Source organism: Glycine soja, chromosome 18 (assembly GCF_004193775.1).
Source record: "Glycine soja cultivar W05 chromosome 18, ASM419377v2, whole genome shotgun sequence".
NCBI classification, from domain to species: Eukaryota; Viridiplantae; Streptophyta; class Magnoliopsida; order Fabales; family Fabaceae; genus Glycine; species Glycine soja.
In genome coordinates this window covers 12,815,269-12,829,750 of record NC_041019.1, presented here as the reverse complement: position 1 = coordinate 12,829,750, position 14,482 = coordinate 12,815,269, and the positions used below count along the sequence as shown (strand labels likewise).

Sequence of the window (14,482 nt, the reverse complement as noted above, 5' to 3'; positions counted from 1 at the left end):
AGTTACCTCATAATCTATTATCCACACTAGTCTTTTTTTAACTCGTTGAGGCCTTTGTTCTCCAACTTCTTCAACCACAGGTAGGCTTTGTGAATCATTCTGAGTTGCTGCCATAGGTTGATGCCTTTTCTCATCACTTTCACCATCAAAATCTATTGGGATATGTTGTCTAACAACATTGTCACTCCATGGCTGGGTCTTTTCTTCATCAAAGACAACATCACGAATGATTAAAGTTTTCTTAGTGCTAGGATTGTATAGCTTATAAGCTTTTGATTGATCACTAACACCAAGAAAAATGCATTTTTTTCTCCCTTGTCATAGCTTTTTCCTCTTCTCATCTGGAATACGGGCATAAGCAATACACCCAAAAATTTTGAAATGATCTACAGCCGGTCTTCGTCCGCTCCATTCTTTCTCCGGTGTCATATTTTGAATAGTAAGAGTGGGACTTCTATTCAAAATATGAATACTCCAGTTAACAGCTTCAGGCCAAAAAAAATTTGGAATGCCACTCCTCATTAAAAGACTTCACACCATATTCAAAATAGCGTGTTTCTTCCTTTCGCAAACTCCATTTTGTTGAGGCGTATATGCTATTGTAAGTTGCCTCTTAATTCCATGGGTCTCACAAAAATTTGCAAATTCATGTGAGTTGTGTTCTCCACCATGATTAGTACGGAGAACTTTTATTGGACTGCCAACTTCTTTCTCAACACGCACTTTATAATTTTTAAAGGCTACAAAAGCTTCAGATTTCTCCAGCAAAAAATACACCCATGTTTTTCGACTATAATCATCAATGAAGGTAATTATGTATCATTTTCCTCCATTAGAAGATGGATTAATTGGCCCACAAATTTCAAAATGAACTAGCTCCAGACTTCTATGCCCTCCAAGATTTTACTTATGGAAATTGATTATGGTGTTGTTTGCTAACCACACATTCTTCACAAACTTGAGATGGAGCAATAATTTGAGGAAGACCTGTCACCATGTTCTTTTGTTGTAGTATTCTCAATCCGCCAAAATTGAGATGCCCATAGCAAAAATGCCATAACCATGCGTCTCCTTTAGTCTTGCAGATAAGCATGAATGAGTGGTGTTTTGAAGATACAGTGGAAACATTCGACTTGCCATCATGTTAGCTTGAGCAATTAGGCCCAACTTTTCATCTTGTATACAACATACTCCCTCTTGATGGAAATTTCATACCCTTTTTCTTGCAGTTGACCCACACTAATTAAGTTGGTCTTCAAGTGTGGAACAAAAAGAACATTAGAGATGGTTTGAGTAGAATTTCCCTTGTCTTGGATTGACACCCTTCCTTTTCCCATAACTGACACTTTAGAATTGTCACCAAACTTCACATTATCACGAAATGACTCATCCAAATCAGAGAATGCAGACTTGTCTCCACACATATAATTGTTGCAGCCTATTGTTCGGGTGGTCGGCAAGTGTATCGAATCACACAAGTAGTATAAAACGATAAGACCGAGTATCGTATCCTCAGGGAATTTGTTTCACTCAGACCATGTACACTCAGTATGCAAACATTTGTATGGATTAAAAGCAAGGTAAATGTTGATTTCTGTACTAGAAAACCTATTTGAACATAAACAAAATATCTAAAGCTATAAAGGTGAGACTTATCAAGTTAAAAGCGTTGGGTCGTTCTACTGAATTTCTCTTGATGTTTAATAAGTATTTTTCTCTATTTAAAATTATTCTAATGTTCTTATGCTGAGAAACTACTCAAACCAAGATCCCTCTAGTGAATGAGTCTAACTCTCTTTAAACTTCATCCTTGATCCCTCAACAAACTTAGTCTAAAAGAGTTGCATTAAGCCTACAACATAATATGGACTAGATCACTGTACTCCATTCCTAGGCATACAGTTTTCTAGCTTGCTCTACCAAGCTCTAAGGTTTTAAAGCATTTCCTAATGCTAAAAATCCTAACTACACATACAAATGGGTGATCAAGCCACAAGCATGTAAAATAAGAATAGATAGAAGCAATGAACACATAAAAACAACATTAAATAGATAGTAAGAGTGTTACATCAAGATTGTTCAGCAGAGCTCCCCAACAAAAAGGCTTAGCCTTCCATTACAAGCTAAAACTCAAAATACAAGAAAATAACTATTTTTGGTGAAAGAAATGGAAGAAGATGGTTGAGGATGTCTCCTACAACCTCTAAACCCTAAATTTCTCTCTTTTTTGGCCTAAGCTCTCTTTTCTTCTCTCTTTGTGTCTCTACTACTTCCTCCCATGCGAACTCTTAGAACTCCCTCTTTTATTTCCGCCAACTTCAGAGTTTTAAAGGCTCTTGGACCTTTCAGTTTTCGAAGGCTCGCTAAGCGAGAGTAAGTGAATTTTGACTTAGTGAGACTAGGCACGCTGAGCATGAGAAGAGATAACGTCCTCGCTGGGCGGGTTGGCTGTGCGCTGGGCGAGCACATCTCTGGTTTATCCTCTTCTAGGGTTTCCCAATCCGCTAAGCGGATGCCACTCGCTGAGCGGATCTACCTTGTCGAGCGAGTCATCAGCTACTTAAACCTTCTCTTTTTTGGCCTGAAACTGAGTTGGATTCAACATTAATTCACAAAATTGAAGTATCTACTCTATAAAATCACACTACAAAGATAAATATGTACAATTCCTACAAATAGAACCATAAATTGAAGGTAAAGTGCTAATTCCTTGCAAATATTCAATATCAAACTAACTCATGAATAGCAACTAACACCTATGTCTAAGTACCACAAATTCTTGTTGGTTTTCTCCTTTGCATGACAAACCATTAATAATGAGACTTCTTCTTCCTTCTTTGCAATATTAGATATCTCTCCATGTTGTCTATTTAGATTAGTTTGGCATATTATCTTGGTATTGGTTTCCTCAATCATTGTTTGCTCTACCTCTGCCTCTATTACCTTGTCCTTCCCTTTTGCTACATGCATCTCTATTGCCTCGACCTCCTTTTCCTCCACCTCGATCTGCTGATTGATTCTATGTCGTAGCATTGTAGTTAGTTGAAGCTTTTAGAGCTTGCACCTCATTGTCTTGCTCGATCAACTTGTGCTCATGAACCAGTAATGAACCTTGGAGTTCATCAATTGAGAGCTGATCAAGGTTCTTTGACTCTTCAATTGAACACACCACATAATTGAACTTTGATGTCATCAATCGAAGTATCTTCTCAATTACTTTTACATCCTCTATCTTATCACCATGAATCTGTATTTTGTTGATAATTTCCATTGTTCTTAAGAAAAAATAAAAAATCGACTCGCCCAGTTTCATACGGAGTAATTCAAACTCTGTATGGAGTGCTTGGAATTTCTGCCTCTATGCTCTTGTTGTTCCTTGGTACTTCTTCTTCATGGAATCCCAAATATGTTTGGAGGTGTCTTTGCAAAGAATGGTTTCCAGGATTGAGCGATCAATAGCTTGGAAAAGATAGTTCTTTGCTTTGAGATCCTTCAATCGTTGCCCATCAAGTTCAATTTTCTGCTGGTATGTTAAGATTGTGCCTGTTGCTGGTTCTGCTACTCCATTCTCAACAATCTGCCAATACTCTTTAGACCTCAAGAATTTTTACATCCAATGGTCATAATGACCATCAAAGCGTGGAATTGTAGGTTGCACAAAGTTTTCTGAAGCCATCATTCGCTGCTATTGAAAAAAAAGAAAGGAACAAAGTTGCTGCTCTACTTCTATATCTCACATATTCTCTCTTTTTTGGCTCACTCTCTTCTTTTTTTTCACCCAATTTTCACTCTCAGGCTCTGATACCACTAATAAAAAAATTTAAGTAGAGGAACTATTAAATGTAAAAGAAAATTCCGGATTGACTTGACACTTTATTCATCAATAAAGCAACCTATATATAGGCATTACAACTCAATGTTCTACCACCAAACTAGGCACTCATCTAAACATGCAAAATAGAAAATAAAGACATGTACCCTCCTATAGACCCGGTTAATAACAATAAACCACATCTTGCAATAATAAAGGGAATTTAAGAAACAATTCCTAAAGACTAGGACAAGAATAACAGACTCACGTGATGACATCTTCAACATCTCCTTCTTTCTCTTCCATGAGAACCTTTCCCCTCCCCCTATTCCACAGTTCCTTTCTCTTCCCTTTCCCCTTTCCTCTACCCCAATCTCCTCGCCCCAAGCATTCTTTTCCCTTTTCTTCCCTCTCCCTCTTCCTCTGCACCAAGTTCTCTTCTCCCTTTCTCTTCCCTCTCCCCTTCCCTCGTCACCCCAACCTCCCTTCCTTTCTTTTTTGATCTCGCCACCATGACAATGAATCGACATCATTACCCCTGATCTCTCTGCCATCTTCACAAAAGTGGACTCGATGGTCTAGATCTTGGTCGACGTCGCCATCTTCATTGGTCACAAAAGTGGCAACCACCATGTCTCTTTGTTCATTGATGTATGGTGGTGCCTTACTGGTTCTTTCATTTTGTAATTTTTATTAATTATTTTTAAAGGTTGTTGTTATATAGTTATGGATTTTTTGTTGTTCTTGTTCTGGACTGTTTATGTTCTTTGTTTGATATGTTGTTGTTATTGTTCTATACAATTTGATCTATTGTATGTTGGATCCATTGGTTATTATTGTTCTTGTTCCTTTCTTTTGTTTTGATCTTCCCTCTAACCTCAATCTGGTGGCTCTCTCCTCAATCAGTTAGGAAGAGAGAGAATAAAAAATGATTTTTTTTAAAGAAGTGTAGATCTTTAGGGTTCTTCTACAAGAACTTAACTTCAAGTGTGTAGATCTTTAGGGTCTCTCTAGTGGGAGATTGGTGAAGAGATGATCTTGAACTCAAGAATCGAGCTCAAAGTTCTCCATTAAAGATTCTCTAAAAACATATTTTTTAAATTTGAGAAACTAAAATGATCTTTTAAAATTTAGGAGACCAAAATCAAACTCACTCCAAGTTTTAGGAACTAAAAACATAATTAAACCTAAAATTAAAAATAAAAAATTAAATATGTGAATGTACCAAGTGATTGGTTTTGCTGAAGATGGGTTCGGGTTTCTTAAACAAATGGTTAATTAGGAATTGAATCCAAATTCTTGCCTTGGAGAAAAATCTGATTGGAAGGAAATAGAACACCAAGGAATGTCTACACATTCTTGGAGGAGACTAAAAAATTCTTAATAACTGATCAAGATACTTCTTTATAATTATATGTGTACCAATAAAAGATTTCATTGAAATGAAAAAAAAAAAACTACATTGAAAAGGATAGCTTTGTTTAATTAAAGACTTATTCATTATAATATACTAAATCACGTATTTTCTAAAATAATAATGCTGATGAGAGGGGAAATCAAACACAAAAGATAACTAATGTTGAAGTTAGGTATATACACTGTTTAAACTAACTAAAATCTACTTTCGTGCTCTATAATCTATATAATATGACAACGATAATTAATTATGAACTTGTGTTGGTTGCGTGGGGCATGGCACGGCGGCGTACGTAACTTGAAAATTGTCAAATGACACATAAATTCAAGGATAATATTATTTGCACGTGTTTATTTGTTCACATATCCCACACCTTCCAATCAGGAAAACTACTCATACCATTAGTCGTAGGATATGGGAAACCAAAGGTAAAATTCAAAGGCATGTGTGAAGAAATGAAAATAGTAACATTCTTCTAATTTTCATATCCAAGATTCAAATTTGAAATGTGAATTCACTACAAAAAAGAAATGAAATGTGAATTAAGAATGTGTTTAGTGAGGTAAATAAAATAGTATTTGACTGAATAATTTATTGACCAAAATAGAGCAGTTTAGTAGAGTATATTTCACTAATTGTACGTAATACTTTTTTTTTTTAAACATTTCTATTTGAACTTATAGGCTTCTAATTTGAAATGTGAATTCACTACCATTTTTTTTAATGTGAATTAAGAATGTGTTTAGTGAGGTAAATAAATTAGTGTTCGACTGAATAATTTATTGACCAAAATAGAGCTATTAGTAAAGGAGTGTATTTCACTAACTTGTAATACTTTTTTGAAACATTTTTATTTGAACTTATAAGCTTCTAATTTATTATTTTTTTTTCATTTTTATTTTCATTATTTTATTGAAATTTCTCCATTATATTTTAAAAGTCTTACTCTCTTTCACTGCAATTACTCCTGCTCAAGTAAGATTATCTCTTATGTAAAACTCATTCATCCATTTGGTCAAACACACCATGACAATAAGTTTTATTATTTTGAATTCTTTTACACAATTTCATTTGTACAAGTATGCATGAATGTATCAATTTTTAGTGCTTGAGTTTTAAAAAAAATATAATTTTAGTCCCCAATTTTTTAATTGAAATATTTTATTTCTCACTTTTTAAAAAAAATCATAATTTCAGATCACCCGACTAATTTCAAATGTTAATTGTGTACTTTTTATTTTTTTTTCTTTAAATTAAACTTATTAGTAATTAAATAATTAAAAAAAACTCTGCCACATGGCTAATAAAGAGATGCATGCCAATCAATGTTAACAGATTACACAACCTTCTATATATCTTGGGGCTAAAATAGTTATAAACAGTAGCAGATCTGAATTTTTTTTTTAGCCGAGTGATAACTGCCACCATTACTTATATTCTACAATGCTTTTGGTGCAACTATTGGATACTTCTTATGTTTTAACCATGTTTTTACTCATTTTTAGTTAGATTTGAATAAATATCTTTAGTTAGGAACTTTTTTATTGCTTTTTCTTTTTTATTTTTGGTATTTTTATGTCTATTTTGTAGAATTGATTAAGGACAATTTGGAAAGATGTTTCAAAAGCATTGATGTCATTATTTGGAGCTTCGAAGATAAATTTGTGAAGATGCAAGGCTAGCTTAAGCGAGTCACATTTGAGATAGCTTAAACTTTTAAAGTTTGAAGGAGAAAGACTATTTAAGCCATATTTATGCGAATGGCTTAAGCCAGTTTGTCAGAAAAACTCAAACTATTGAAAACTCATTATATTTAAAGGGGCTTATGACACATGATTGAGGGTTTTGAAGTGTGTTTTTGGAGAGGATATTGGCTCAAAGAAGATTGTGCAGTGTTCTCATGCTTTTTTGCTCTTCTCCAATTGATTCTTCATGGGTTTTTTTTCTTCCCCAATGGCTATGCATAGTTAAATTCATCCTTTCATTGGATTTAATGTAATTGAGTCTACTATCATGTAATTGCGTTTTTTATTATTTCATTAGGGATTGTTATTGTTTATCTTTCGTGCTTAATGCTTGTTATTGACTTGATCATCACCCTTTTTGCATGATTCTTTTATTTCAATTATAATTGGGAAATTTGATTAAATTGCAAACTCAAAAGAACACATGGTAAGTTTTATGTCTAGGGATAGGCTAAAAAGGAATGGGCATCATGAAAGTCCTTTTTCTTAATGTAAGTACATTGATTACACTAATTCAAGGAATTGATATTGGAATCAAGGGACTTAGGCTTTCTCACTTAAGGGATTAAAGTTTGAATAAATATGTAGATTGATTATAACATGACTTTGATTATGATAATAATAATGGTCACATAATAGGATGATTTGATAAAGTTAAACCCAACAAATTTCTTTCATTGATTTAGAATTTGTTTATTACACACTCCAAGTATTTGTGAAAAGTCTCAAACCAAGATTTCTTTCCTTAATTTTTTTATTTTTATTTCTTTCCTTAATTTCTTCATCTTTATGAAAATTGGCATTTACATTTAGTTACCTTAATTCTCCCAATATTCATAGTCTAGAAATTATATTATTAATTACCCAATTGTCGCATAAGTTCATGCCGAGATGATACTTGTTGATACTTACTCATCACTTTATTACTTGTATAATTTAGTATTGTCGCCAAAATCTGGACCTGGAGTCACAAAAATAGTTTATAACATTTTCATAAAAAAAATATTATAAACTTTTACAAATTGCATAAGTTTATGACAAAATAAAAATAAAAATTAAAATATTTAAGTTTCTAGAAATTACAATTATATATGAAAGGGTTACTAATTGATATTTCTTCTTTTAAAAATATTGTATGATCCTTTTTATTGTTCATACTCTAAAAATACATTTTTCTCTGTAATTAAACAATCATTTTATATTCATCTCATACTGTGGCATATTCCATTTTTTTATAGAGATTTAGAGGAGTAAGAACCATAAAAAGAAGAAGAAAAAAGTGGTAGAAATTAATATTAATTTATTCTTTCTTTTATCTCTTATAACTTTTAACTTTCATTTTAAAAAAATTATCTTATAAGAATAACATCTATTTTTTTTATAGGGACACGTTTTTTGTAAATATATAAAATTACTTGCAGGAGCAATTCCTCTCGTTACATTCTAACAATTCTTTTTCCTACACTTGTAAATTGTAACCCCTTGTTAAGTTAGGTATCGAAGTATTTATGCATGTACATTCCTCATTGACCTTTCTATCAAGGAATAAATAAGATCATCAAGCAAGATTGAGATTTAGAACTCGAAAGCCACATCTAAATTTACGTAAAAATAATATATCTCTATATTATAAATTAAAATACACATCTTGAAAGATAAGAGTGAGACACTCTTCCTATTTTTTTAGTTAGAAGTTGTTAATATTTTATTTTATTTCATTTGATAAAGACTTGATATATTTTTTACTAAAAATAATTTTACTCAGGTTTAATAAAATTATTGTAGGTGTCAAAAAATTTTCTATCAAATATTTAATATAAGTACATATATACCTAAAATTCGAACTTGAAATCACTAATGAAATAATTTAATAATAATTGACTTATGTGCATCTTTCTTTTAAATGTGTGTTTCACACACTACTCTTGTAACAACACATTTAAAAAAAAAAAAATAAGAAAGACAAAAATTTCTCTCTCAACCACGTAAAACTAGCTTTTTCTTTTTTCTTTTTTATCTTGATCTGTGTACTTAATGTTCTCACCGTTTGTCCCTTTTAATTTATTTTATTTTATCTCTATTTTTAAATTGAATTTCAATAAATTTTTAAAAGAAATTGTCAAAAGTTAAAAATAATTTTAATCACAATTTAATTTATTAATTGTAAATTTAAAATAAACTTTTATATATTCAAAGATATGTATTTATTGTAATTTTTAATATATAAAAATATTTATTCTCTATAATGAAATAACTAAATACTAGTGTTTATAATTTGTAAAGTGATTATTTTTATATCTATGATGTTTTTTAACTATTTAAAAAGTCATAGTAGTCGAGCATGCCATAAATAGTATTTTTTAAATAAAATCATTTTTCAAAATATTCAGAAGTTAAAAGGAATATAAAATTTATTAAAATAAAAACTTATTTTGAATATTTTCTCATAAAGTCATTTTTTCCCTTAAAAAGTGATTTCTCTAATATTTTTTTCTTAAAATCTTTAAAAATCAATCATTAAATTATTTTATACAAAGTCAGTGTTATACTTTTTATTCTGTAAAAAAATTACATACAGCATTAATGAAATTATTTATTATAACTAATTCGTAATAATTAATCAGATATCACATTACTCTATTCAAAACATCTTCTTTGTTCAAAGATACAGTAGTGTTTTTCTATATTAGTCTCAATCTCTAACAGTCGTCACCTTAGTACGATTGTAATTAATAATTCAACTGCCAAACTAGATCACGAATTTAGACTGATTAAGATTAATTATACTAGTTGGCCACAGATATGTTTGAATGACAAACAATTTTCACATTATTAATCATCATTGAAATAATAATTTATAACTAAATTAATTTAATGATTTTTTAAAATTGATATTTTAGACATTTATATTGTACTATTTTAATTTATATTATTTATTATAAAATAAATAAATAAATATAATTCATTTTAATGAGTTAAAATTATTAATTTTTCAGAAAAAAATAAATTTGATTTTAAAATTAATTTTTAAAATATATATTTGATATCTTAGAACTAATTTTATTTTATTATTTAAATAAAAATAATATTTCTAAATCCATTTTAAAATATTATATATAAAAAATTTATTCATCCCAATTATTTAGAAATTAATTTTATTATATTTATATATATATATATATATATATATATATATATATATATATATATATATATATATATATATATATCAACCTTATGTTTATGGAATAATTGAAAATCGGATAAAAAAGAATTTAGTTTTGTTGCATAATTATTGTAAATATTTTTACACTATTAATTACTAAAAATTATTTTAAACATAATTTAGAAGATATAATAATAACTATTTAAATAAATAAATTCATTATATAAACAAATTTAGGATTAGATTTCGTTCTCTTGCTCTCTAATTAAATTATGTAAAAGTAATCAAAGTCTGATCCACTTTTAAGAGTGTAAACGTGGCTTCCCTCGAAATCTAAGCCACAATGTCACAGTGACAAAGGTGGATTTGTTTCTCTCTTTCTCTCTTCAATATTAAGTCGTGGGACAGGGACAGGTTCACAAACTCTGACCAAGACCAGAGAGAGTTCCAAACTTCCAATACTGGAAAAGTGGAAATGCTTTAGAAAAATCCATTTCTTCACTTTGACTTTTATAGTTGCATTGCAGCCATATTAGTAACACTTACGTTAAAGACCAAGAGTTTCCATAAATATTTATCACATGATAAAGTTGTATAAATTATTTTATGAAAAAATTAGTGCAACTCATGTATGAAAAAGTTATTGTAAAACATTTTTTATGTATTTTTTTTATGTACTTTTTATTATTAACTAAAATGTATACATAATTAAAAAATTATAAGTCTCAATCCTAAAGGTTTATTGAGTTGCATAATCCTTAAAATGGGATACCATCACCTTTTTTTTTTTAAAAAAAAAAATAAGTTTTAAATAAATTATTTTATATAGTGAACCTTATTTATCATTTAGTAAATTTTCATGATAAATCATATTAAAAATAAATTTGATTAATAATGATAATATTAAAAGAATTTTATACTAACATCTAATTTTAAGTTACTACATAATTAAAAATGGTTGTTTGTTTTTAAATTACAAATCTACAATAAATTAAAGTCTAAATTTTTTTACTAAATTTTCTCTATTCAGAGTCAGTGAAAATTTATTTTCCAATTGTAACATATTCCATACGGTATTAAATATGTGACATGGGTCTGGTCCAATAGTTCATCCACCCATACCTTACAAGCAATACTAAAACATGCCAATGAAGCAGGAAACTGAGAGGAAAATGCCCAGCAAGAAGAGGAACACCATTTATTATTATATATATTCTTATTAAAATTTGATTTTTCGTTGTGTGTACCTCGAAACTGATGAGTTTTAATTAAACTATGCCATGGTAATGAAACCGCGTTTTTGGTGTTTCACACTTTGTTCTTGACAGAGTCACCCCAAAACAAACCTAAATCGCCTTCTCTCTCTCTCGTTCTTTTGGCCTTGAAAGTTGAAAGCTCCAATCTTTTGCATTTTTCATTTCCCTTAATATTTGATTCTTTGTGGAGATTTTGCATTTATTCACTTTCCTTAAAGTTTGTTTCCTTGTTTGCGTTTTGTGGCAATTTCTGATTGGTTGAGAGTGAATTCTGAATTCTCACACCACCTACCCTTTATTCTCATATTTTGTAACCTCTGATCATTGTAAAGTTTTGCTCTTTCTGGGTTTTGAATTTTGCCACTTCCACCCTGAAATTCTACAAGGTGTTTTTGATGTTGGTATCATCATAAGTCATAGACTATGGTTTTGAGGGTTTCTCTCATTCTAGTTCTCCTTGTGTTACACTGTTCCTGCACTGTGCAATCCATTTTTGGGCATCACAATCACAATGATCTCAACAAGAATGGATCTTCTCTTGCTGCAGTCAAGTTTCCTGATCATGAACACTTCAATGCTGTTTCTTCTTCCACAGAAACTGGGTGTAGCTTCTCCAAGTCAGAGAAATTTGAGCCTTCAGTAGCAACCATGACATCAAATGGTGACACGGATGGTGAAGAGGGAGAGGCTTTTGTGGCAGCAAAACAGCACAAGCAATCTGTGAAACTCAATTTGAGACACCACTCAGTGAGCAAAGATTCTGAGCCTAAAAGGTCTGTGGCAGATTCTACAGTGAGAGACTTGAAGAGAATTCAGACCCTTCACAGAAGGGTCATAGAGAAGAAGAACCAAAACACAATTTCAAGGCTGGAGAAAGCACCGGAGCAATCAAAGAAGTCCTATAAGCTGGCGGCAGCGGCGGCTGCTCCGGCTGCCCCGCCGGAGTATTTCTCCGGTCAGCTTGTGGCAACCTTGGAGTCAGGGGTCAGTCTTGGCTCTGGTGAGTACTTCATGGATGTGTTTGTTGGCACACCCCCTAAGCATTTTTCTCTAATACTTGATACTGGTAGTGACCTTAATTGGATTCAATGTGTTCCTTGTTATGCTTGTTTTGAGCAAAATGGACCATATTATGATCCTAAGGATTCTAGTTCTTTTAAGAACATAACTTGCCATGATCCAAGGTGCCAATTGGTGTCATCCCCAGACCCTCCTCAGCCTTGCAAAGGTGAGACTCAAAGCTGTCCATATTTCTATTGGTATGGAGATAGTTCCAACACAACTGGGGATTTTGCACTTGAAACTTTCACAGTGAATCTCACCACACCTGAGGGAAAGCCTGAGCTCAAGATTGTTGAGAATGTTATGTTTGGTTGTGGTCATTGGAATAGAGGACTTTTTCATGGTGCTGCTGGATTGCTAGGGTTGGGGAGAGGGCCATTGTCATTTGCTACTCAGCTGCAATCTCTCTATGGTCATTCCTTTTCCTATTGCCTTGTGGATAGGAACAGCAATTCTAGTGTTAGTAGCAAGTTGATATTTGGTGAGGACAAGGAGCTTCTCAGCCACCCCAATTTGAATTTCACTTCTTTTGTTGGTGGCAAAGAGAACCCTGTTGATACATTTTACTATGTCCTGATAAAGTCCATCATGGTTGGTGGTGAGGTGCTGAAGATTCCAGAGGAGACTTGGCATTTGTCAGCACAAGGTGGAGGGGGAACAATCATTGATTCTGGCACCACTCTGACTTACTTTGCTGAACCTGCTTATGAGATTATCAAGGAGGCATTCATGAGGAAAATCAAAGGTTTTCCACTTGTTGAAACCTTTCCCCCTCTAAAGCCATGCTACAATGTGTCTGGAGTTGAAAAAATGGAGTTACCTGAATTTGCAATCTTGTTTGCTGATGGAGCTATGTGGGATTTCCCTGTGGAGAATTACTTCATCCAGATTGAACCTGAAGATGTTGTTTGCTTGGCTATTTTGGGGACTCCTAGGTCTGCACTTTCAATAATTGGAAACTATCAGCAGCAGAATTTCCACATCTTGTATGATTTGAAGAAATCAAGACTTGGATATGCACCAATGAAGTGTGCTGATGTTTAACATCTTGTTAGGGGGTGAAAGTTGTGTATAGGAAAACAACTATAAACATGGCAATTCTTGAGGTTGATTTTTTCTTCTTTTTTTTTGGGGGGGGGGGGGGTTCCCAATTGGTGGTAAGTGATATACACAGAAGAAAGAAAAGGAAATCATATTTAGTTTCTTCAGGTGGTATAGAACTAGGCCTAGGTAAATTATAGGAACAAGGTCATTTACAAATACAAACATTTCATTGTTTTGTACACATTTATTAACTGCTTCAATTTTGAGTTCATTGTCACTGTCAATTCAATATGATAATGCCTCTTACTGTCAATCTGTCATGCTTGGTTTTCTTTTTGTTTACGCATTCTCTAAAAAGGAAAATTCCTCCTTGCATACAAGAAACCTGGTTTCGTTAGCTAGCAATGACAACAATTTCTATGTTGTGCCTATATTCTCTAAATCAAGTAATAAGTTACACGTTATGATTTGCTGTAATATTTGCTAATGATATTCTACTTTCTTATGGACCATTTACTTATATATACATTTCTTTTTTCTATAATCTATCTTTGTTTTAAATCTCTCTTTTTTCTTGAATAACTGGTCAAATGCAATATGGTTTTTCCCATATATTATTCAATGGCTCATCTGTTAGGTATGTGGCACAATTTTTTAACAAAAACAAAGAAAATGAGCATGGAAACAAATTAAGACTGGGTCAGCTCTATTGTTAGGTGTCTCTTCATCAAACATTTTGCCATCTTCCTTTATTGTATTTGGGAATTTCAGGCTACTCTAAAATAATAACACATGCCTATTTTAAATTTTGCTAACGTAATCTTTCTTTCGCCCTTTCCTTTCCCTCTCTTTCTTCGTAGGCCTTTCTTCTTGTTAAATGATTCTGATTACTAGTATTCCATAGAAAATAGCTCCAACTGTATAAAGTTTGAATGCTTATTTATATGACTAATTAAAAGTAGAATTTACTTTTGATAATTA

General features: G+C 31.8%; 1 protein-coding gene across 1 annotated transcript; it reads left to right on the top strand.

Annotated features, from left to right (window-relative positions):
* The first annotated feature begins 11,268 nt into the window (after window positions 1-11,268).
* Window positions 11,269-13,790, top strand: LOC114396602 (aspartyl protease family protein 2-like). Its single transcript, XM_028358668.1, has one exon. The coding sequence runs from the start codon at window positions 11,819-11,821 to the stop codon at window positions 13,499-13,501; it is 1,683 nt and encodes a 560-aa protein (XP_028214469.1). The 5' UTR covers window positions 11,269-11,818; the 3' UTR covers window positions 13,502-13,790.
* The last annotated feature ends 692 nt before the right edge of the window (window positions 13,791-14,482 follow it).